Source organism: Nannospalax galili, unplaced genomic scaffold (genome assembly GCF_000622305.1).
Source record: "Nannospalax galili isolate Female #2095 unplaced genomic scaffold, S.galili_v1.0 scaffold307, whole genome shotgun sequence".
In the NCBI taxonomy this organism is placed as follows: domain Eukaryota; kingdom Metazoa; phylum Chordata; class Mammalia; order Rodentia; family Spalacidae; genus Nannospalax; species Nannospalax galili.
The window spans coordinates 3,023,041-3,049,730 of NW_008359625.1; the positions used below are offsets into that span (position 1 = coordinate 3,023,041).

Here is a 26,690-nt window from a genome sequence, read left to right on the forward strand (position 1 = left end):
ACTAGGCTATGGCAGAAACGTGCATGGGTGGTGCTGTTTCTGGTTTGAAATATAAGATTCTTTTGTAATCCATTCATTCTTCCTGTGATTTCCCAGCTAATCAGAGAGGACGACCAAACTACAACTCCCTCTTTAATTGGTCTTGTTCCCATCTGACAGAGACTTGGACCTCCACAGACATTATCTCCTCAAAGCATGAAGGTCAAAGTCTACCAGAGTTGCTGAATTCAGCAATGGACTTGATAGATTTGTGCTTCAGCCATATTTGAATTCTAACAATCTGAATCTTCTAGCTCATGCATAAGAGTTAGAACTTTCTGTGTCTATTATCTAAATCTGAAATTTTGGATTCTGGTTTTTCATACTGTGTTTCAAGTTGTGTGGCTTAAAACCACTTAAGCTCTGCAGAGCCTGAGAAAATGAAGAAAAGCACTTTCTCACTGATGGCTTTCCTCTCCCAAGTTCAACAGCTTAAAGCCTAGCATTATCTAAGCCACATATAAATGCATTCACAAGGAACTCGGTACTTACATAAGCTACAGATAAAAGACAAAAGCAAAGACACACAGTTTAGTTATACTATTAGGGAGTAAAAGAGGCAGAGCAGTTGAGAGAGATCGAGAGACAGAAAGGCCTACTGATGTTACCAAGCAGAAGTCAAAATTCTAACTTTTCTCACTTCTAAATGGCTAAGAAAATTTGAATGGAGTATTTTACCATTTCATCTTTATTTTCATGTATACAATGTATTTTGATCATACTCACCACCTGCCCCCTCTAGCCCTTTCCAGCACATCTCCTTCCCAATTTCATGTCCTTTACTTTTATAGAACCCACTGAGTCCAATTAATGCTGTGTGTATGCACATGAGTATAGGACCATTCACTGGGGAATGGGCAAGCTCTCAGTGGCCACAGTCCCAAAGAAAAGTGGCTACCCCACCCCCAGCAGTCATCAATTGCCATTTCCTCTTATTTATCATTTAAAACTGTCCTACCCCCATCTCAGTCCTGTATCTTCTCATACTTAAAGTTACCAAACAGCTTATCCACACTTGTCTGACTCGTGGAGATCCTAGAATCTTCTTCTCTAGCCCACCAGCATCAGACTTTTTCCTCTCAAACTAAGCAACCTGTGTGTATCCCCTCTGTTGTACAAGCATGCCTGTTTTGTTTTGTTTTGTTTCTTTTTCATTTTTTCCTAACACTTCTCAGCTACTCTGGTTAGGAAGTGTTAAACTTCAATCACTCACTGGTGGTTGGTGAAGTTAAAAACATCCTAATTAGTGAGGAGACCTCTCTTTAACTAAGAAGTTGATTTATTTCAAAAGTTCCAGTGGAAAATAGGGAAGAGGCTTAGTGTTACAGGGCTTGCCTACCATGTCCAAAGCTGTGGTCTTGATCCCCAGCACAGATAGTCAATCTTAAAGATTAGCATCCTGTCATCTGGAATGTACCTCTGTCTCTCTCCCTGTGACCCTGAATACCTAGATCTGGGCCCTATTTATAATCTAGATACCAGGGTCATCCTGAAGGTTAAAATGGAACACCACAGAAGCACGACGCAAACATGTAAGTGATAGTGGAAAAAAAGGGAACATGCAAAACACCTGCTGGAAACTCCCTCCCGGGGAGATGGAAATGGATGGTGTCCTCACCTCGGGATTCATGGAACTCCAGGGTGACGTGGGCATCAAATCCAAGACTGAAGTAATTATTGAAGACGTTCAGAGGAAGCTGAAAGCATGAACAAAGGTGAACAAAGGTACAGGTGAAGTTGTGGGCAGCTAACCAGAAAGAGAAAAATAAAACCAAGTACCAGAGCACATATCTGGGGGTGGCCCGTGGGGGACAAATTCCTCACACCTCACAGCAGAGAATGTGTATGTACAAGACACAGGGGCTCTTGAATTCATATGGCGGCCTCACAGAGCACACATAAGCCCTAGTTTTGTTCCCCCATAGTCCTTTGGGTCCTTGATATGTGTGTGCGCACGTGTGCATGCGAGAGAGAGAGAGAGAGAGAGAGAGAGAGAGAGAGAGAGAGAGAGAGAGAGAGGATTGTGCACCATAAAATCCTCAATTGAAATGGCAAAATGGATGCAGAAAAGCACAATAGAAAATGCAAAAAAGGAAAGGAGAGTTCTTCCACATTTTCTTCTGTGACTCACAACACAGGGGAAATGTTAAACTAAGAGAGTTAATGTTCCCAGACAATTGTTAGATTTATGCCCCCAACCTACACTGTAATTCTTGCTATCTGAAAAAAGTACTTGACTCTTCAAGTTATCAAATCCTTTCATTGTAGTGTGTCACATATCCTTTGATCAATAAGATTTTTCTGTTGAACTAGAGGGACAATATTGTCTAATGAAGAGAAAAAAAATGAAATTGGGGGGGGGCATACAAGAGAGTGATCCATGCAGACAGAAAGCACTGCTTTGGTCTCTGGTGGAAAGAAATGGCCCTAGGCGCCTACAGTTTCAACAAACTAAAGAGGAGAGAGAGAAAGTAAAGGTATACAATAATGCCAAAACCACGTCCAACTCTCCTGGCTTCGTACTTGAGAATGTCCAGTCCCTGCGCTTAAACAAAATACCAGGCCCTAGTAAAGTCAGCGTGGTGATCTTGCCAAAAGCGCAGAAATGTTCTCCCCTTTACAGTTTATACCCTTCTGGCTTCAGGTTTAACCCAGGTCTTAACATCCACTGACAGCTAAGGGAAACATCTGGTCACCAGCCCCTGAATAACATCCCAATTTACTCTATTTTTAAGTTATTCACGTTTTCCAAGAAAATGTGCCCCAATTTCCTACACGTCTCAAAAATCCACTTCCAAACGCCCTTATTTATCTAGATCGACGTTCCCTGGCTGCATCTACATGTCTTTCCATTGCTTAAGCTGTTGGGAAAAGAATTCAGTGGTAGGCCTAGCCAATCCAAATTTAGTAGGCATATGACTTGAAAATTTCCATATGCTGCCTCTACTTTAGCTGTTTTCTATTCAATTTCTATAAGTAAAGACATAAGTTAAACATATCACATACCTTTATGTCTAAACAATATTCAGCCGTAAACTCAAATTCATATGAACAATCATGATGTCTAATAGAAATTTAATTTCAGAATGAGAGTTTAGGTGAAAAAAAAAAAAAACAATGAAGATGGGGAGAAACATTTTAGCCAAATAGTTTAGTCAAACAAGAAATCTGAGCATCTTTCACAATTAGTCAGGATCATAGTGAACTTGGTACTTGGCCTCCAACAATGGATTGGCTCAAAACAGCAAAGAGGCTACCTGAAGTGCAGACGCCTCCGCCTTATCTCTGTATCTCCTTCCTCACACAGAATCTTTGGAGAGAGGGACTCACAACCTGCATTCTACTAAACTGGCTTCTCAAGCCTACAAAAATACAGGAACGCTACCACAGAAGAAAAGTGGAGAGTTGTATTGAGAGAGATTCTACCAGGACCTATCACAGTTGTCAGAAATCCAGGTCAGAATTCAGAATTGAGTACTGAAGTGAGGCTTGTTTACACCTATGACCTTCAGTTTGGTTTTAGTTTGAAATATTTCAGACATTGGAAGAAAAGACCAAGACCAAGTATTTCTTTAGGCAATTTCAAGTCCCAAGCAGATGAGGCAATGGCTTAGTTACATACCTGCTACAAAGGGATATTGGATGTCAGGCCAGAAATTTCTAAGGCTTCCCTCCTACTGAAAAGTCATGTGCCTAATGCCTGGGAACATACACATACTCACTCCATCTTCTCGTAGGCTGTTTACAGCTCACTTGAAAGGTTAATAAATGTTTACATCCTTTTCCAGTGTGGAGCTGAAGACAGAGAACAGCTCCCTGAGCTTGGAAACCTGAAACCTGAGTTCTGGGGTCTATGGGGGAGGATCTGAGGGTAGTGGCATTATACTCATGGCTCTAGGAGCCAGAAACTCAAAGCTATCCTGTTATCTTATAGAAGGAACCAGTCGGTGACTCTATAGCCAGGGATGTGTAGCCTATGGCTCAGGCAGATGTCCAGGGCTCCATTCTGCTGAAGGAAGAACTGTCTAACCTTACACACGCCATCTTCAAGCTCCTCTGGAGGCAAGTCTGGGTTTCTCTCCACATGGAGGTTCCAGCGATCTAGCTGAACAATGGTCCCATCTTCTACCTGGCACAGGATCTTAGAAACAGGTTCATCAGTGTAGCCCTAGAACAGAATCAAAGCACAAACCCTGGCTATGTGGATTAGAAAGCCATGTAGCCAGCACTACCACAAGGAGCAGACAAGTCCTACCATAGTTCTGGTTTTAAACTAGCAGGGCTGAGGAATGAACTGTTTTTCTCAGATATTTTAAAGATAATGATTACCCGGCTAGAGAGATGACTCAGCAGTAAAGAGCACTAGTTGCTCTTGCAGAGGACCTGGGTTCGGTTCCCAGCACCCACATGGCAACAAACAGTCATCCTTAACTCCAGTTTCAGGGTATCAGATGCTTTACGTACATGCACTTACGTACATGCAGGCAAAACACTCCTACGTAAAATAAAATTAATAAACAAAGTATTTTTAAAAGACAATGCTTACAAAAAGTCATGTAACAACACTAGCTTTGACTGGTTTGAGCTGAGGAATAACTTGTTGGCTCCAAGAACCAGTAGTCGCTGCCGGCCATGCTGAATGGTTGCTTTTACTGGAGGCGAAAACAAGACTCTCATGCCACTGAGTAGAGGAACTGAGCAGAGTGCAAAGACCCAATGTATATGAAAGAGAGAGGAAGCACCAAGGCAGGCTTCTGATCGGCAACTTGCTCCTATTAGCATTCCATCTCATTCTTCAATGGTTGATCATATGTTAAGACACCATCCATCCAGGACCCCACCAGGCAAGTCAGCCTGAGGAGCTAGGCTGTGGCTGCTGGGGCGTTACTTTCTCCTTGAGGATCTGTTATTTGTATTATGGTTATTCAAGATAGTCACATACTGGATTTGGACATGGGAAATTAATACTAATAATTCCTAGTTGCTTCATGTAAATATATTTATTTGTTTACTGCCTACTAAAAAAAGAAAGAGGAGCCAGGCATATTGGTGGTGGCACAGGCTTTAATCCCAGCCCTCAGTAGGCAGCCAGATCTCTGTGAGTTCAAGGTCAGCCTGGTCTATGTAGTAAGCTCCAGGTTGCCTGGGACTACAGGGAGACCCTGTCTCAAAAAAGACCAAAAAAGAAAGAGAGAGGAGAGAGAGGGAGAGAGGGAGGGAGGGAGGGAGGGAGGGAGGGAGGGAGGGATAACAACAAAAACCTATGAAAGGCTAATTCACCCAAAGGACACATTAATATCTGTTGTACATCTGATGATCATTTTCATTTGAAATGGAGGTTAGACAACAGTGGAGTAAGAGGAGATTTAAAAGTTGATAAGTCTAGAAATGCTAGGATTTAAGCTTTCAAAATGTGTTCTTGGGGGCTGGAGAGATGGCTCAGCAATTAAGAGCACTGACTGCTCTTGCAGAGGACCCGGGTTTGATTCCCAGCACCCACATGGAGGCTATGAACCGTCCTTAACTCCAGTTCCAGGGGAATCCAAAGCCCTCTTCTGACCTCCGCAGCTTTGGGTGACACGGGTACACTTACATACACGCAGGTAATACACTCATACACACAAAATAATAAATAAAATACTTTTAAATGTGTTGACATTTTCATGCATGTATTTAACTATTCTCTCACACCACTCTCCAACTTCCTCTGGACTTTTCCTTCTATCCAACAAGTCCCCGTCTATTTCATGTCATTTTTATGGCCCACTGAATTTCATTAGGGTTGCTTGCATGAACATGGCTGCAATGTTATTAACTAACATATGGGTAACCTACTGTGTCTATACCACTGAAGAGAACTACGACCTGCCCACCCTGGCCACCAGCAGCCATTAAATGCCAACAGATCCTCAGCTAGGCATGTTAGTAGCTTGTGGCTTTATATATCTTAGTACAATAAAATTAACAAATGCATAAGTGGCTAGTTAGTGACTGGAGAATTGCTTCCTCTACATCTATTAGAAGATGCTCCCCCCATTGGAAAGGGCAATAGGACATCTACATTTTCAAAATCACAATAACACTGATCAGAAAAACCAAATGCTCAAAGGACGTAGTGAAAGGTCTTCATTTAAACCAGATTTGCAATTCTGGCCAGGGTTGAGGGTCGGGATGAATTCAAATTTGCAAGACTGTTTTATATGAAAACTTGAGACCAACCCACCCACTGTGTTCCGGTGTCTACCTCAACAAGCACTCCATCTGTGTACTAACCACATGTTTTTCTCATACTAAACTTCCCCTTCCCTGGCTGATTCTAAGTTTAAACTGAAGAAACTACAAATAAAATCAGGCACTTTGATTCCCACCTCTTAACTTATTTCCTGGGCAGCAGCAGTATACTGCCTTTGATCAGAACCTCCCATGAGCACAGAGTGATCTGGGGTGCAGTTTGTCCCTCCATGGCAGGGGTGACCTTCTCCAAGAAAACATCTTACCCCTCCCCAGTTGAGTGTCCGAGCCAGGTCATTCCCTGTCCCTAGAGGAAGCACCCCCACAGGAGGCTGTGGACTCAGCTGCAGCTCGTCCAGGATGGAGAGGATCCAGCCCACCTACAGACACATCGGGGATCAGAAGAGAGAAAAGAAAGACAATAAGTCACAAAGAAGGCAGTTCCACAGGAGGAGCCAGAATGCTTTTATAGTTCCTTAAAACATGTTTTAATGCAGTGAGCAGGGAACAGAAAGCCGACTTACCTTCGATGGTTTCAAAATGGTCAGCCCATTAATAGGAAAAAGACCATTTTATGCGTGCTTTGCCATATAAGCAAAATGAGATCCATTCATATACTTGGCTAGAGGTGTACTTGAAAATTTAGGGAGTTTAAGATTTAAGAATGTCATATAACTGGGTATGAGAGAGAACACAGGACTTGGAATCAGACTGAATTTCCATGCTGGCTCATACGGACTGCACAACCTTAATTACTTAACTTGATGGAGACTTACGTGCCTCATTTTCCAAATGAGATAATGATGCCCACCTTACAAGACCATTTACAGATTAAATTGAAATATAAATAAAGACTTTAACCTTATCCAAGGCCCACGTAGGCACTCATTAAGTGGTTAGCCTCCATAGCATCATTTTGGAAATTAGTAGTATTTTCCTAACTATCCCTAAATTGTCCTTAATGAGTCACTATGAGAATAGAATTATGTGGTCTAATATAAGTTTAGGCAGAATATACAATAGAATCACATTGCCCATTTAATCTTTTTCTAAAGATAAATAGTGCTCTAGATATAGTCATATAACAACAATTCAGAAAAATGACTCCAAACCTAAAAGTAACAAAAAGAAACTTGCAGATCTTTACGATGTCACATGAGACCAGTGTTCCAGAGGAGACCAGAGTTGTCCTCTAAGAACTCTATAGCCATAGCTTACACAGAAGAACTACGAATGTCAAAAGGAGATTACTTTAAAGGCTTTGTTTGATTCTCCCCTTTGGACATTAACCAATGTTATCCCAAATTTAGAAAAATATTTTAGTATGAATTACAGATTCTTTGCCTATTCTCTGACAAATCTGCTCTGTCATCTCGCTCTTCCTTTCCTTGAAGAACTGGACAAAATAGGAACATGTATTCAATCTACCCTCGTAGGAACGCCACGATTTTTAAAAACAGTATAACAGTACATTTAATGAATACTATCAACTATATACACAACAGAACAGAGTCATTGAAATAAAGAGATTAGTGAACTAAGCTAAGTTAGATAAAACAGAATAACTGTTCTCAGAGTTCATAATCATAAAAGAGGGCATACTGATTTCAATTCACATGCTACCCTGAGCAAAATCCTTTAATAAATTACTTTATTAAGCTTCAAAATGTCACGATGAAACCATTTTGTAGAGTTAATATATGTTACTATAAAAAACTATAAGATAATTTAATTTTAATTTCCACTTTATAAAGCAACTGAGACTTGGAAGGTTAAGCAACATCAGTATCACACTGTTTTTATACAGTAGAACTGGCCTTCGGAATTAGGCATGACTAATATCAAGGGTCTGTCTTCACTACTGTAGAGTTAGATGTTTTCACAAAGAAGTAAACACAATGGGCATTGTGGTACGTGCCTATAACCCCAACTACTCGAGGGGCTTGGTGAGGGGGGCAGGAAGTGAGGGTAGTCTGAGCAATTTAACAAGGACTTGTCTCAAAAATAAAATAAAATAAGGGTTTGGGGATGAGATTCAACGGTAGATTACTTGCTAAGCATCAGTGGCAGGAGCATGTGATTTTGTGATCTCTGAAGCTGGAAAAATCTTAGAGCTTCCTAAATCAAAGCCAAGTGTGATAGCATACATCTGTAATCCCAGCTACCAGGAAGCTGGGGCAGGGAGGATTGCTTAAGCTCATGAGTTCAAGACCAGCTGGGGCAACAGAGTGAGAGAAAGCCCTACCTCAGAAAAAGAAAAAGGTACAGAACAAAAAGGGATTGAATCCGGTTCAGACAACTCGCAGATTGTTCTCAATGATGTTCTTTTCTAGGAGCAGAAAGACCTCACCGTTTTCTTCACAGTGAATGAAGGGCGGAGTAAAATGACATGACCTTTGCCTTCACATAAAATCCTTTCTTGGGGCTGGAGAGATGGCTCAGCCAGCGGCTAAGAGCACTGGCTCCTCTTTCAGAGGACCTGGATTCAGTTTCCCGCACCCATATGGCATCTAACAACCACACTTGTAACTTCAGTTCCAAGGAAGCTAATGCCCTCTTCTGACCTGCATGGGCATTCCCTGCATATGGTGCACTTATATACATGCAGGCAAAACACTCATACACACAAAATAAAAATAAGTAAAACAAAATAATAAAATCCTTTCTCCTCTAAAATGACTCCCTTGGCCATCTACCAATGAAGCCCAAAGTCACATTCACTTTCTAGAAAGGAATACTATAGCATTCACTAAATGTGATTGACCAAAGATACAGGTCTGATGTAGCCAAAAGTACTCACAGACCATCCATCAACTGTGATCCCAATTTCTGTATAATTTCTTTTATACCTACTGCCGGTGAAGTTTACTGTTCAAGGAAAAGAAAACAAAACTGTGGAATGTTGAATCAGCTCTGTTGTCTGTTCTGGACCCCACTGGAGCGCTGCGGAAAGCAGCCAACAGTGAGCACTCCAGTAAGCTGCAGGAAGGGGGCTGAAGGTCACTAACGGTGGAACAGCATTCAGAAGCACAACGCTCAGGGATTGCTAACTACAGACAAACAGCCCCGAGAGGAGCCAGATTCGGAGACATATCATGCAACTTACAGAATCTAATTCCACATTGATCAAGAGAAAGAAAAAGAGGGTTTCTCCAAAACTTCTCTGAGAGGGATACTCACTCTCTATCTGGATTCCCGAGCTAGCCCAGGTTATGGTATGTAGTTTTAAGTTGGACTTCTGTTCTCTTTTTAGTTAGACTGTTTCCTTGGTAGGATAATCCTTATGTATGAGTTCACACTTTTAACAATCTATTTTACTCTATACACAGCAATGACAGAAACAAAACACAAGCTAGGGTAAAGGCTTAGAGCAGCCCAATTCCTGGTCTCCCAAGGAACAGGGTAAGCTTCCACCTACGAGGAATAAAAGTGTGCCCCCCTGCCGGTAGGAGGCTGTACTGGCAGTAGGCAGCCTTTTGGCAAGGAAGAACAGACCTGGAACAGAGTGTAGGTGGGCACAGTGTGAGGCCATGGCCCCCAGAATGGTGGCTGGCTACGGCTAAAAGAAGTTGACAGTGCCTCTCTTTGATAAAAGGTTGGTCTACCCTCACACACACTCAGTGATGTCTTTCCAGCCTGGGTGCCTTAGCCCCTACAGAAAATTTAGTTCTGGTCTGAAAGCTTTGAAAAAAAAAAAACTTGAAATGATAGAGATAGAAAGTGAAAAAAATCAAATAATTTCTCTGAACAGGAGCCTACAAAGAAAAATTCTCCTCACTTGACAAGGAAGGCTCACACTGAAGGAGCTGGAAAAGGAAGAAGATTAGCCACAAAATGCAAAGAAGCTGCAAAAGCATAGGTGACAGCCTGTGTCTCCGAGCTACCCCAGGCTAGCACAGCTGCCCTCGTCCAAACCTTCTTAGGCTCAGCTTCTATTTGTTTTCTCAAAAAGGGTTCTCAAGGGGCTGGAGAGATGGCTCAGTGGTTAAGAGCACTGGCTGCTCTTGCAGAGGACCCCGATTCAATTCCCAGCACCCACATGTCGGCTAATGACTGTCCAGAACTCCAGTTCCAGGGGATCTAACATTTTCCTCTTGTCTCTGCAGGCATTCTACACATGTGGTTCACTTACATATATGCAGGCAAAATATTCATAAACATAAAATAAAAATAAATGAATCAAAACAAATTTTAAAGGTTCTCAACAGTCCTGGCAATCTGTGCTCAGTCCTGGCAATCTGTGCTCCATGAAAAGCAGACTTAAACGTGAAGATGCTTTTACCATACAAACTGGATGTGTGTATGCACGTGTGTATGTATTTTTCTATTTCAGTATCTTTCTTGGAGTGATCAAATAGTTTTGTTTATCATTGTTATAATCAAATATCATCAACCAAAAATTTTGTGTCTTGAAATTCTCAGGGATGACTGATGTTATACTGACAGTCCTTCAGTTAAGGTGGGTCAGTGTCTACTCGCGAAACAGTTCTGTGTATTTTCTCTTTCACAAGAGCTCCATCATCACTACTCAGCAACCAGCATCCTCAGAAGGCAGCACAGTGGCCAGGGCAGAGGGCACAGTACCCAGAATGAGACACTGGCATTGTGGCCCAGCTCCACTGTGCATTGGCTGGGTGAGTCTGGACATGTCACTTAACACATTCCTCCCCATCTGCAAAACTACAGTGACAGTATTTGCAAGATTAAACTCACAAATCAGTCTTGCCTTTGCCTGCCTTCAAATCAAGAAGTCTGTCTTTTGCAGACTATAAATAATATTAAAAGTCGAGCTTTCCTGCAACAGATAGAGGCCACTGAACAAAGAATGGACATAGATACATACACCTGTAGCAGCAGCAGAATGATGGATCACAGGTAATAATCTGCGTGTTCGTCCTTACAAAAGCAGAACTATACCCAGTATCTTAGGGCCCCAAAGCTAGTTTGGGATCTCTGCCTTCCGGGTTGGTAATCAGAAACCTGCTTTTGCTGCAAGCCCAGACTTCACACTGTAGGCTCTGGGTAGGTACTTTGTTTACCAAGCTTTCAGTGTCTCCTAATTGTCTGTGCCAGCTCACCCAGCGCCCTTTTAATTAAATTATTTAATTCAGTGCAACAACACAGCACGGAGTATATTTTCCCACACAAGTAAAGTTATCCTGATTGAGCCAAATCACTTTCCAGCTTGCAGAGTTCTTCCCTTCCTTCTTTCCTCAGGAAAAGCAGGACTGACAGACTGAGAACACCAGGTCCTCTGGCCCACCCTCCTGCCTGAGCAGCCATGGTGGCTGCAGCAGCTGCTCAATGCTGCCACCATTCGTCTGCTCTCAGCTCTAGCTGTCAGGATGGACACTGAGCAATATTTTCCTTCTGCAGTGTATTAACATTAGATGTGGTTGAGGGGGTGCAGACAACAGCAAAGTGACATTTTCTTCTAACAGAAGAGATGTGTATTACACTGCCTTGTATGATGCAAAAAAAATATGAAGGACACGTATTGAGAGATCAAGGGAGAGTGACAGCCACATTCTTCACTGAAAGAAAAAAAAGCAAGGTACAGCAAACATATGGACTCTCTGATAAATGCACAGCCATCCTCTGAATCCAGGGGTTCTGCATCGTGGATTCAACAAACCCAGGGTTAATGTTCTGTGCAAAAATTAACATCTATACTGCATGTGCACATTTTCTTCTTGTTATTGTTCCTTTAAAAAAAATGCAGTAACAGAGCCGAGCCTAGGTGGTGCACGCCTTTGATCCCAGTACTCCGGAGGCAGTGTCAGGTGGATCTCTGTGAGATCTAGGTCAGCCTGGTCCACATAGTAAGCTCCAGGCCAGCTGTTGCTACAGGGAGACCCTGTCTCAAAAAAGAAAAGAAATGCAGTAACAATTATTTGCATAGCCCTTACTCTGAATTAGGAATGCTCTAGAGATGTTTGAGGTATACAGGAGAATTTATGCAGTTTCCATACAAACATTCTACCATTTTATACAAAGGGAGGAGCATGGGTGAAGTATCTGTGATGGGTCCTGAAACCAGTCCCCTAAACTTCTGACCCCCATGGACACCAAGAAAGGACAAGACTATCATTTTCCTTCTAATATTTTTATGCATTCAATGTTTAATCCATGTACTTTATACCTTACAAAGTCACCATGTGTCCAAAGAATATGTTTAAAATTAAACTCAAAGAAATACCCATCCACTCATCACATTGAATACTCGAAGTATAAATTTAGGACGCCCATTTACTCATCCATGTTGAAAGCATGCTCGTGAGAGAGCAATGGGGAATGAGACAGAGGGAGGCTGAGGGAAGAAAAGGGTTTCATATGATTGACTTGTCCCTTCAAAATGAAAATAATCCTTTCCTTCCTGCCCTATTTGTGCAATTTCCGTCCTGCACTCCTACCTGCCCTGGAACAGGGGCCACCTGCCATTCCTTGTCTGGGAAAGCCAAATGAACAGGATGTAAGCATGGGATGGATGGCCAGTGCCAGCTTCATTTAGATCTTTAGTGATGGTTAAAGGTGAACTGGATGACCAGCCCATCAAAGTCAGCAGCCACATGGGTATGGTTCTGTAATGAGTACCTGCGGCTGAAGAGTCTGAGTTGATATGCTCTTCGAGGTGGAAAAAAAATGAGAAGCAAGAAAAGTTGGACTGTGTGGATGGAGCCAAGAGAAAAATACAGATGCACCACTTGGCCAAAGAATGACTATTTCTAGTTCTAAACATTTCGTTTAAGATCATTCTTGAGTTTTGTCTCCACCTATGGATCAAAGCTGGAACCAAACCATCTGATGCTGGTACTATGTGATAAGTTCTGACTTATGCAAATAATAGAGAACACCTGCGTACTGGCCATGTGTGGTGACTGATGCCTGAAAGAAGGTAATCCAAACGGGATGCACACGTAAAGTATCTGCTGGACTTCCAAGACAATGCAAACAGAACACAAAATACTTCATTGATAAGTTTTATAAGTTGGATGCTGGGATGGATGATGTACAGATTATACATGAAATGTGGAACAAAATTTGCCTACGTGTTTCTTCTTTTCTAAAAAAAAAAAAAAGCCTTCTAGGGGTTGGAGAGATGGCTCAGAGATTAAAAGCAATAGCTGTCTTGCAGAGGACCCAGGTTCAATTCCCAGTACCCACATGGCAGCTAACAATCATCCATAAGTCCAATTCCAGGGGATCCAAAGCCCTCTTCTGACCTCTGTGGGCACTGCATGACACAGGTGCACTTACACACATGCAGGCAATACACTCATGCACATAAAATAAAAATAATAAACAAAATGTTTTTTAATGCCTTTTGAAAAATTTGAAACTACAAATGTGGTTTAACAATAATGTCCCTAAACAAAAGCTGTGAAGTCTAAGTATATTCATTTGCAGATTTATCCATACAAAAATGATGGAAGACCACCTCCTTCCACCTCTACCTCCAAGTGCACTTTGGAGGAACTCTTTGCATATTGCAATGGCATACAATTTAAAACAACCAAGACTGAGGCCTGAAAACTGCTTTTCAAAAAAATGCAAATTTCCCACCACTCGTGAGGCAGAGGCAGGCGGATCTCTTTGAGTTCGAGGCCAGCCTGGTCTCCATAGTGAATCCAGGACAGCTGGGGCTACAGGGAGACCTTGTCTCAAACAGACCAAAAAACCAAACAAACAAAAAATGTTTTTAAAAATTCTATATATAATATATATTACACAACACTGTGCACTTAATATGATTAACAACTAATATAACACTGTACACTTAATATGATTAACAACTAATATATGCTTATCATAATCAGTCAAAAATATTTCATCTCAGATTCTCCCCTCAGTCTTGTCACCATGCTGGCAGAATTCTGAGGGCATTGACAGTGATAGATACATTCACTAACTAAAGGCTGACTACCTTATGTCAAATATACACTGACACAATGGAAAATTCCAATCCATTTGTCTAAAGTCATCAGATTCGTCCTAATGGATCCACTAGGCTACCTCTTTATTTGAATTCCATCTCCATCAAAAATTAAGAGTTTCACATTTCTTAGCAAGACAGAAAATATTCATTACATAGTGCAACAAACAGTTCAGAATACTCATTTGTTTTTCACTGACATTGTATTTTAACAGTGCAAAATAAAGTAGAAACTGGGTTTGTATAGGTGGGTAAGTGAAGTTTTGAGTCACGCTGATTGGACAACAGATGTTACTGCTGACAAAAAAAATGATGAATTCAGGCACGTGTGCTGACTCTACAGTATGATGAGCTCAGGAGTGTATGTTGAGTCTAAGGCAAACATATTTCTTTTATTTAGGCATGGCCCACTATAAATGCCCAAGGACCGCAGGTGTGAGTCACTCATGCATGTGTGAGCTGCACAGCAGAATGGGAAAACTGAAATTAGACATAGATAAAGTCCCTAAGAGGAACACATAAGAATACTTAATCTTGTGAAATAGTCATTAATTATGCTGCGTGTAATGAGATGTCAGAAAAAAAAACATATTTTAAAGACATTAAAAAAGTTTTAAAAGATGCCAGGATGGTGGCACATGCCTTTAATCCCAGCATTTGCTGGGCAGAGGCAGGCAGATCTCTGTGAAATCAAAACCAGCCTGGTCTACATAGAGAGTTCCAGGCCAGCTGGGGCTACAAGGAAACCCTGTCTCAAAAAATAAAAACAGAAATAAAAAAAAATCAGAGAGAACCAGGGAGCCTAAGGGAACAGAGGCAGGGAAAATGGCACAGGGATTCCCCAGACAGTCAACACAGGTTGGATCTGGCCATGAGGAGTTAATTAGAACCATAGAAAGTTATACACATAGTTCTGGGTTTTTTCCCAAATGTCACATTGAAATTTCTTTCTTGGAGCCATCACTTATTTCTTAGTCTCAAATACACACTAATTCTTTATTTTTATTTTTAGCTTCCCAGACTGTGATTTTTATATCTCCAAAAGCTCAGTTAGGTGTTTCACATTTTCTGTAGGGCACAGGTGAAGGCACACTGGGGCTCTAGAAAAGCAATAGAAACACGATGGAAAACCTCTTGAAACCTGGGAATGGGAAGGTCCAACATCAAGGCCTGGATGCTCAGGGGGATGGGGTTTAGGGAGTGTAGCCAACATCAGGAAGTCCTCCCTCCTCCAGTCTCTCCACCATTAGCCCACTACCAGAGGAATGAGGAACCACAGCTCATGAGTGGGGACCACAGCTCCAGCCCATAGGACGGGACCACAGTTCCAGGCTCACTGGAAGGGGTCAGGGACGGGTCATAATTTCAATTATACTGGTTCCCACTATTTTCCTGTCTCCACTGCTCTGTCTACATGATTATACTTGTGTTTAAGAAAGATCATTTTGACTTCTGTGCAGCAAACAGAGGCAACAGTTACTTTGCTGACTTTTAGTTCTCTCTAGAGGACATCAATATTGGAGAAAACCACTTCCCGCTTTTGCTCAAGGAGACACATGGAGTCATTGTTTCCTTTCACGTGCTTAAGGATCTGGTTGGCATTTTTGGTGCCTGCTGTTTTCACACCTTCCTCCATGACCATGGGGAACAAGTGATGGAGTCATGTTTTAAGTCTTCTGATTGAAATATGAAAGTCGGTTCCCACTTAAATTTCCCCACCTTCCTCGTACCCCAGGTCAGCCCTTGGGGAATGCAAGGCCAGGTCTGGGGGTCACTAACACTCCTTACCATCCTCATCATTCATCCTCACTGTTCAACCACCTTGGTCCACTGTGCCCATGCCTCACCATGCCAAGTGGTCTGGTACTCGCAGCCATGCCACCACCAGCTTGGTTCCAAACAGAAGTCTCCCCGTCATGTTAAATTTTGACTTCTTAAAATTCAGCCTCTGCCTCTGTCTTGAACCTCTGCTTTCTGTTTTCTTGACAGAACATACTTCTAGTTTTCCACCTATTCTATCTTTTCAGTTTCCTTTGGACTGGAGCTCAAGCTTCCTAACTCTCTCCCATTTTCTTGGTTTTCGGGCCTCTCTATCATTTGGGCTTCAAATCCCATCCTTTCAAATAGAGAATGACTCGGTACTACACAACTCAACACTGCTTCTTATGTGTATCTGCTGAGTAGAGGAAGCAACAAAGTAGGGGGACAGTGATGAGGCTTGGCAGGGAGCACAGTGGCTATGCGGAGATAGGGAATGGGGACCACCCAAGTCAGTGATGCTCTCCACCCGGGTCTCATAGGTAGCCTACGCATATGGATTCAAATTAAAAAGAACTATAAATTCAGGTCACCAGACACGTCCTCGACCTCTCGCCTGCTTTCACTGAGATTTAGAGGGGAAAAGAGGAGAGCGGGCGGCTGAAAGTCATAAAGGAAGGCAAGCAGACTCTGAAATCAGGAAGAGCACTGTACTAAAGAGTCATCACCATTATCCTCGACCTCTCGCCTGCTTTCACTGAGATTTAGAGGGGAAAAGAGGGGAGTGGGCGGCTGAAAGTCATAAAGGAAGACAAGCAGACTCTGAAATCAGGAAGAGCACTGTACTAAAGAGTCATCACCATTGTGGGTTTATCCTTTCACTCTGGGGGCTGGGGATGCTGGGAAGACACGGTGCATCTATCTTCAGAGAGCTCACGTGGGAGTCATTCTTAGTAAAGGAAGCTGATGAAAATCCCACAGTAGTGTTGGAGCTCAGAAAATGATGCCCAACCTACTGCTCTTTAGCAGGATACAGTGCATCTATCTTCAGAGAGCTCACGTGGGAGTCATTCTTAATAAAGGAAGCTGATGAAAATCCCGCAGTAGTGTTGGAGCTCAGAAAATGATGCCCAACCTACTGCTCTTTAGCAGGCTGAATACCTCGAACTAAAGGTGTGGAAGAGTCGCAGAAGCAAAGATTCCACCCTGGCTTTCCTGTTTATCTCCCCTCATTCTTTCCCACACTAAGTCACAGAAATCAGAATTCATCTTCTGCAGAGCAGGTTATACAAACTAGAACTTCCTTTCATCAAGGAACCCATAAGGCCTAAAAATAAAAGCATAAGTCTTTAAGCTTCCCCTACCTTTCTGTCTAGGAGCAGGAGATAGGGAAATTCTCTGACCTACCTCATCTGATAGGAGATCATAAGACCCTCATTCCAGAAAGGGTCCTTCCTGCCCCACATCTACATGGAATGAATGCTACACAGATAGGCCACCATGAGTCTGAACATGCATCCCTGGCTGGGCTTCCCCCTTCATTCCAGTACTATTAGGCCACATCCTTTATGCCCAATTGTCCTCGTTCACATGCCCATTCTTCATCAACCCTAAGCGTAAGAGCAAATGGTTTCCCATGGATCTTGAAGTACTCAGCCCAAAGAATCCTTCATCATATAAAACTTGGATTGAATAAATGTTCTATGGTCTTCTCTGTTTATCAATCATCTGTTATGGACACAATCTGTGACCCTAATGATAGGGACACAAGGACCACATCCTTTTCACCCCACACTAGCCTATCCCCAACTACATCTCCGTAGTCACTGTTATCACAGGAAATTCAATTGGCATTGTGGAGGAAAAAAAAAATCCATCGCCAAATACACTTTGCAAAAGATGAGCGTAACCATGTGGGTTTTTCTTCTCTGCTATAAGACATTATAAAGAATTCTGCAAGCTAATAATTTTTATTAGAAATCTTGAAGAAGGGTAAACACAATTTTCCCAAATGAAAAGTGTTCTATTCGTGCCACCCAGTACCCAGACGGACCAATGGAATCGGTTCTTCTTTGTTCCAGTTTCAGTCATTAGCATAAAATGTGTATCCAATGTGGTATCGAGGGTATCTCTGCTATGAGAGGAAATTAAGGAGGAGATTTCATTGCTACCTTCGAGAGTGGAACATTCTAATTAGGGAGATGAAGGCAAAACTGAAGACACTCCATAGTACATTCTAATACTCTACGAAATCGGTCTCCAAATCCAGAAAAGGTACACAAGCAACACAGTCTGTCAAAACTAGTTCTTCACTGTCACTAAATATGTGAAAAGTGAGGTCAAATGAAGAAAGAAGTGAGGCGTGGGGGAACTTGAGCTAGGGCCCCATTAGTGGAGAGAAGTTCCATACTGTCTTCACTAAAAAGGAGGGACTAAGGCAAGCACTCCATCAGTGAAGGTACTTGCCACATATACATGAGGTCCTGAGTTTGAACCCCAACACCCACATCAAAAAGAATCAATGTAATGGTGCACACTTGTAATCCCAGCACTGGGAGGGGAGGCACAGAAAGGAAGATCCCGGGGCTCCCAAATCAGTCATCTCCAGTTCACTATCTCAAAAAATAGGTGGACTGTGACCAAGGAAGACACCTGAAGTGCACCTCTACATGCACAAACACACACACACACACACAGACACACACACACACACACACACACACAAAGAATCCACAGAAAGACTAAAAAACAGAGCGGAATGGGACCTAATTAAACTAAAAGGCTTCTGTACATCAAAGGGGCAACCAGGGAAGCGAACAGAAAACCCACAGAATGGGAGAAAATCTTTACCAGCGACACATGTGAAGCCTAAGCTGCAATAGAGACCCTTGTATGTTGGAGATGCCAGGACCATGGGGTGTCTGTCAAGGAAAGTGGCCCCACCTGGCTGCTACAAACTGTTCTTAACTCCAGTTCCAGGGGAATCCTAATCTCTCTTCTGACCTCCTTGGCATTACACGACATGGGTACACTCACATACATGCAGGCAGTACACTCATACACATAAAATAATAAAAATAAAATATTTTTAAAAGTTCTCAGGTAAATGAGTTATAGCAAAACTCTGGCTCTTTAGATAAACATGAGATAAGATTTACTCTTAAAACATAGTGACGGGGCATGGAGAGTCAGCTTAGCAGTTAAGAGCACGTGCAGAGGACCTGAGATTGGGTCCCAGTAACCACATGGTAGCTAACAGCCATCCTTAACTCAAGATTCTGGGGATCTGAAACCTTCTTCTGTCCTCCGCATAGCAATGGGCAGAGACTGCTTCTAAAATTCTTTCTTTACGTGCACCTATGCAGACATGAACATACACACACAAAAATGATAAATAAATAACAAACGAAATAAATGAATCTCTGAGACAACCCAGGATTTCTCAATACTCTACATTTAATTCTACATTTCTTCTTACTAGATGTGACCAATTAGTAAGAACAAATACAGAGAGAAATTCAGCAAGATAGTGGGTAAGACCCTCCAGTGATTGTCTCCCCCTAACTTACTAGTCTGACAAGCTATCACACACCACACTATCTTCACAAAAGCTGATGACTCAGGTGAGATGCCACAGTACCTGACTTGAATGTCATAAAAAGAAGAGGCAGAATGAAGAAAGCAAGGAGGTGTCAAGTCCAAGTGCCCTGGAGAAATATGACCCCTCTTGGAGGAAACAGTGGAAATCAAGTCCAGATGTTAGACTTGAAATCCAGTATCAGGCTCACCAGACTGAAACACGGTGTAAGATAGAGATACAGACCCACACCCCTACCCCAGATCAACACTCAAGAAGCGTGATGCTGGAACTGCCTTAGAGAGGAGCTGACTACCTCCTGGAGCACCCTGTTCTCCAACCTCAGGCAACAGAAGCAGAGCAGGACTCAACCTGCCCTCAGGGCTTGAAAGCTGACAGAGGGATTCGTCTTGGAGCTCAATACTAAGCCTCCAATAATGGGTCCCAACACCAGGCAAAAACCAAAGGCCAAGATCTCACTAACAGACGGCCCCAAGATCAGGAATGAGACCTCTACTCCAGAAGGATAAAGTCAGGTTTAGGCCTGCATCATTGCCAGCCTTGAAATGGTCTAGGATACCACACTCTTCCTTTCCCAGGATCGCACAGATTCCTGTGGATGTGAGATTCACATTTGACCCAATTTAGCACCCACCCTGCTTGCCAAAGCACTGCCTTCAACTTCAGACTTTGGGCAGCACAGCTATCTCCAAGCCAGTGCTCGTGGAGGACCTCCAGTCCTGTACCAGCACCAGACAGACAGAGACTTGCACCCCAATGGGAAAGACCTATCTTTTGGGCTGAATCCCTGCTTGCTGTGGCATGGGTGCACCCCTGAGACTGAACAGGTCCTCTTAGATGGGGGGTTTCAGGACAACCCAGCCGAACAGCTTGACAGTCAAGAAACTGCCTTCAGCGATAAGGCTCCAACCTCGTGCAGCCTAGTGTAGAATTAAGAAATCATTTGCCAATGATGGGATAAGTTAGTTAGCCCAGCGCTCTCCCTTGGAACTCAGTGCCAGGAACAACACTGAGAAAATGGTAACAGCTTCCACCCCGAGACCAGAGCTGGCAGCAGAGATTCTGGACCAGTCTTGGTGCTAAGAGAGACATGTGACTCCGGACTGGTAGGCTTCTGCTTGTGCCAATATCACGCTGAGTTGGTTCCCGGTGTCTTGGGTCATAATTTCACTTTAGCCATTCGCAGCCGCTAGCCCATAGCAGCACGGGCCGTGGTACTATCCGAGAGCTGTATGGGAAAGCTGTGGGCTCACAATATGAAACAACTTTATAGCATTAGTGAGTATGGTGCAGGAGCACGGCACAGATATAGTGACCATGGTATAGGAGACCGAGACTGGTCTCTCTCCATCAGCATGGGCCAGTTGCTGCGGACAAGGTGTTTGGATGTACCTGAACTACAGAGGGAGGCTTGGGATGGTCTACCAGGTAGTGATCCGGTTTAGGCTGTCAACACAGCCTTTGTGGATTTGGGATAAACTTGGGCTTAGATTGCCCTCTAGTGGTAAAAGTGTGAAAATACACCGGTAGTGAATGAGGGAATGAACCATCCAATGCTGAAATAGCAAAACCAAGAAAGCTCAGAGAGGAGGGGCACAATCTTTTTAGAATTTCTGTAAAGAAAGGCAGAAGCAAAGCCAGATTACAAAAATTGGAATACATTCCTAAGCCTTCAGTGGCAAGATGAAGTCACACACTAACATCAAGAGCTGTCAGGAAGTGACAGTGCCACTCATTGTCTAAATACCACTAGAAACTAACCAGATAGTAACCAATATGGTCAGACTTTTAGAACAGGAATTTTAAAACATCTGTTTCAGAGAAACTCAAGAAAAGGCAGTAAAGCAATAGAATGCACTGAGAGAAACTTAGTAGGGATGAAATAATATAGTAATATTGGGGGGAGAGAGGGACAGAGGGAGAGAGAAGGAGAGAAGGAGAGAAGGAGGGGGGGCACACTCATGTGTCATGATACACATGTGGAAGTCAGGACAACTTTTAGGAGACAGTTTTTTCCTTCTGCCATGTGGATACTGGGATCAAACATGGGTAAGCAGACTTGGCTGCAATCACCTTTACCAGCTGAGCCATCTCATCGGATCGTGAAAGAAAGTTTAGAAAAAAAAATTCAATGACAAACTCTTTAACTGAAAATTTACTCAACAAAATTAAAAACACAAGACAAGCAGTCAAGAGCAGGATGGGCTGATCCTGGGAGACACCCCACAAATGCTATGCAGGTTGGGCGACCTGAGTTTGAATCCCATAAACTCACCTAAAGATGGAGGAGAGAACTGACTCCACAAAATTGACCTCTGACCTCCACACATGCTGTGGCCTGAGCCCTGCCCCCACTAATATAAATAAAATAACAAGACTAGGATAGCTAAAACCCAAGGAAGACAAGATTTTTATGTTCCTTTCAAGATCCTCACTTCATTTCATGGTGTAAAAATACAAAGCGTCATTAAATATTATTATGAACAAATAGACTTCAGATAATTTGGTAACTTGAGGAAGTAGACAAATTCCTGGACACATACCTCCTTCCAAGACTGAATCATGAGGGCACAAAAATTCTGAATTAAGGAGTAATCAGATCAAATCAGTAACAGAATACTTCCATTAAAGAAATGCCCAGGATGAGAAAACTTCATGGCTGAGTTCCACCAAACATTTAGAGAAGCAGGAATAACAAATTCTTCTAAATTGCTCCAGAAAGTTGGAGAGGAGAAAATACTTCTGAAGACATTCTACATTCATCCTGGTAACCAAGCCACAGAAGGATACAACAACAACAACAACAACAACAACAGATAATGAACCAACAAAATCCTATATACCAATATCTTTGATGAGCGTAGATGTAAAACTCCTCAGAAAAACACCAGCAAACTGAATCTAACAGCGCATTTAAAAGATGCTGCACCATAATCAAGCAGAATTCATCTAAGGGTTACAAGAATATTCCACCATTCAGAAATCAATAAATGTACATCGCATCACATCAACAGAATCAGTCACGTGATCATCTCTATCTGCGTATGAAAGGCAAGGATAAAATGCAGTGTCCTTCTCTATAAGGACACTGAACAAATAAAGTATAGAAGGAATTTTATAAGCATAATACAGACCATTTATAATAATCCAAAAGCTAGAATTACACTGAATGGGGAAAATTTGAAAGTTTTCTCTGTACAATCTGGAAGAGGACAAGGAGGGCCAGGTTCTCCACTGCCATTTAATATGGACCTGGGAGACCCAGCTACAGCAATACAGCAAGGAAACGAGATAAACTGCATCGAAATGGCAAAGCCAAATTGTCATTGTATACAGATGACACTGTATTATGCATAGACAATCCCAAAGACTCCACATAAAAAATATGAGAGCCAATAAATGGATTTAGAAATAATTCAGGATTCAAAATCAAAATATCTGAAACTGAAATCAAGAAAGCCATAACATTTATAGGTAAAAAATAAAGAGGTGCCAGTTTTCTACTGTGAAAACTATCAAACACCAATGAATATAAATGAAGACAACACCAAAAAATGGAGAGAATCAGGGCTGGAGAGATGGCTCAGTGGTTAAGAGCACTGGCTGCTCTTACAGAGGACCTAGGTTCAGTTCCCAGCACTACATGGCAGCTAACAACCATCCATAACTCCAGTTTCAGGGGACCCAACGCCCTCTTCTGACCTCTACGGTCATTGCATAACACTGGTGCATTTACATACATGCAGATAAAATAAAAATAATAAATAAAATATCATCAAAAAGACCAAAAAAATATGGAAAGAAATACCTAGGACCAGAGAATTGCATTGCTGAGTCCCACCAAACATTTAGTGAATTAAGATCAGCCTGTTCCTCTAAATTAGTCCCTTGTTGATGGACTGGGAGAGCCAATACTCTTAGACTGTTCATATTACCCAGAGCAATCTTCACATGCAACGCAATCTGTATCATACTATCAGAGACACTATTCAAAGAACTAGAAAAAATGTTGCTAAGATTTGTAGGGGACCACAAAAAGGCGCACAAAATGGAACAGATATATTTGACATATGACCTAAAACTACAAAAGTACTAGAATAAAACAGAAGAAAACACTTCAGGACATTGGAATGGGCAAGGATATTTCTGGACAAAATTTCAAAAGTAGAGGAAGCAAAAGCAAGAATAGACAAATGAGAAAACATTGAACTCAAAAGCTTCTACAAAGTAAACAACCAACCAAATGAAGCAGAAGCAACCAAAGAGCAGGGAGAAAATGTTCAAACTATACATCTGGCTGGATAAGGAATTCAAAAAAGCTCAACAGCAAAAAAAAAAAAAAAAATTAAAAGGGGGTGACAGAACTGGGCATTGCTAAACGAAGACATGCAAATGGACAACAGATTCATGAAAGAAACAAGATCTACAATATAATCATGAAATGCAATCAAAGCACAGGGAAGCAATACTTCACTCCAGCAAGAACAGCTTTTGTTAAAACGACCAATAGGAAGGTCTAGGGAGGATGTGGAATTAAAAAAAGGCAGGAATGCACTCAGCACAGCCATTATGGAAAAGAACATGTCCACTCATCAAAAGGGATCAAAACTACACAATCTAGTACTCTCATTACATTCAAGATAAATGGAATTAGTATGTCAAAACACCTGCACCCAGAGGCACTGCAGTATCCCCAACAGCCACAAGACGGAAACAGACCTAAGTCTTCATCAACTGCTGAATGGACAAAGGAACTATGATAAACACACATGACACAGCATTATTCTGCCATTAAGAAAGGATAAGATCTTGTCATCTGGGTCAGGATGGAACTGAAGATCATTATATTAGGTCTGTGAAGCCAGGCACACACACACAAAACAAGTATCAACTGATCTCAGTCACATGTGGAACTACAAACAGTTGACATCAGAGTGTGACAGCAGCACTGAATTACTGATTACTGATGATAGTAGGAAGAGTAGACAGGTCAGGGAGATGGAGATAAGTTGACCAGAAGGAACTAGGATCAGTTCTGGTGTTCTCCTGCATAGGAGGACGGGCATGGATAACAATAAAATACTGTACAATCCAGATAAGTAAAGGATGGGATTCTGAATGGTTTCATCATAGACAATACCAAATGTGTGAGGAGGTAGATAGGTTTAACCTGATTTGAACTTTATATAATATATACCTGTACAGAAATATCACTTCGTTCCCCCATTAATAGGTAGTATGTGTACATTTTCATGTCAGTTTAAAATAATTTCAAGAGCTGGAGAGATGGCTCAGCAGTTAAGAGCATTGGTTTCCAGAACCCACATGATGGCTAACTGATAACAACCTTCTGTAACTCCAGTTCCAGGGGAATCTGACGCCCTCTTCTGACCTCTGTGGGCATTGCACGACATGAGTGTACTTACATACAAGCAGGCAAAACACGCATACACATAAAAATAAAATAATAAATAAATATTTAAAAAGCACTTTTAATTGATAACTATTAGAAAAGAACAAACGGAGACATGTTAGGTCGTATTTGTAAAAAAAAATTTGGCCATTTATGAAAATCTTTATCTCAATGATGACATACTGCTACTCTAACAGAAAATAATACACTGCAGTTGAGGGGGGAAGAGAACTCTAGAAGGCCAAGTGTGTACCCATAAGGGTAGCAAAGTGTTTCCCCACCTAGGGCCCTGGTTCTCAGCAGAGCAGCATTCATATGACGGGACTGGAAATATGGAATGAAGAAAGAAAACTGACACACAAAACAGATAGAAAAAGAGAATAAATAAGAACCAAATACTCCTTCAAGGACCTACCGTTCCATCCCCGCCGCAGGCCAGAATTCGCAGGTTTGGTACCTTCCTGTACAACTCAAGCCTGGAGAGGAAATAAGGAAAGGTTAAAAAAAAAGAGCACAGCACTTCCTACAGCAGAGAGGAAACAGGGAAATGAGTTGGAGTACTTCTCACTGGGGAAACATGTAATCTTCACCAGTACCCGCGGAACCAAAGAAAACCCAGTAGTCCTTATGTGTCTCCTTCTTAGTAGCTGATGTAGGACAGGGAATCAAACAGCACAGCACACACACAAACTTCCCTGTTCTTTCCCACTATGTCAGGTCACCTACATCTAGATTTAATTTTCAGCACTCTGACAAAAACAGAGAATGAGATTCCTGGGAAATCCAGAATATGGATGGAACAGAAATTAAGTGTTTTTCTCATGGAATTATAGTATCCAAAGGTAAAATCAATCTCTCTCCCCCCTACCACATCACTAGGCATACATACACATATAATTTCTCCAAATCCAATATCTATTTTAATAAATACATATGCCTCCGTGATAGACATATTCCTGTTAATGTGCCTCTCCAAAGTTGCAAAAGTAGAAAAGCAGTAAGTCCTTTCTTAATTCCCAGGCTTTCTGCAAATAGGCTTCAGTTCTATATATACAAGCAGCAAGTCCACTAAAAGCATGCACTGCCCAAACAATTGAGAAGATAGTGGTTTGATGGAGACAAACCCAGTGACAGGTAGGACTGAATATCAAACATGGCTTCAGGAGAGGCATGCGGGTGGGATAGTTAATCTGAGATGAGCAGAAAATGCTCTAGCAGATAATCAGATAATGACCTTGGCCTCAAATCCTACAGTCCTCACTTGCCTAAAATTCATAAGGAGAGAGTGCTTCCAGACTTACGCATCCTTTGGTCCTTCCTGAGAAAGATCAAAGACTTGTCGTGGGTTCAAGTACCACATAAACATCTGTAGAACTTTGGTTCCCTAAAAAAAAGAAATAAAAAGATAATAAGAGGAAAAACTTCCCAAGCTAAAAAATAAAAGCCAATACTTTATCATTATTTTTTAATTTTTAATAACCACATGATTAGAAGAAGCATTTCATCCTTTGGTCCTTCCTGAGAAAGATCAAAGACTTGTCGTGGGTTCAAGTACCACATAAACATCTGTAGAACTTTGGTTCCCTAAAAAAAAGAAATAAAAAGATAATAAGAGGAAAAACTTCCCAAGCTAAAAAATAAAAGCCAATACTTTATCATTATTTTTTAATTTTTAATAACCACATGATTAGAAGAAGCATTTCACTACAGCTTTAACA

General features: G+C 41.9%; 1 protein-coding gene across 1 annotated transcript in view; it reads right to left on the reverse strand.

Annotated features, from left to right (window-relative positions):
- Dgki (diacylglycerol kinase iota) overlaps positions 1-26,690 on the reverse strand; it is a 318,581-nt gene that overhangs the window by 202,701 nt on the left and 89,190 nt on the right. The window contains exons 11-15 of the mRNA XM_017795687.1: positions 26,274-26,356; positions 25,388-25,448; positions 6,537-6,650; positions 4,070-4,207; positions 1,658-1,736 (exon numbers count right to left, since the gene is read on the reverse strand). Of these exons, the coding sequence (XP_017651176.1) occupies positions 1,658-1,736; positions 4,070-4,207; positions 6,537-6,650; positions 25,388-25,448; positions 26,274-26,356 (475 nt within the window). The remainder of the gene's footprint in view (positions 1-1,657; positions 1,737-4,069; positions 4,208-6,536; positions 6,651-25,387; positions 25,449-26,273; positions 26,357-26,690) is intronic.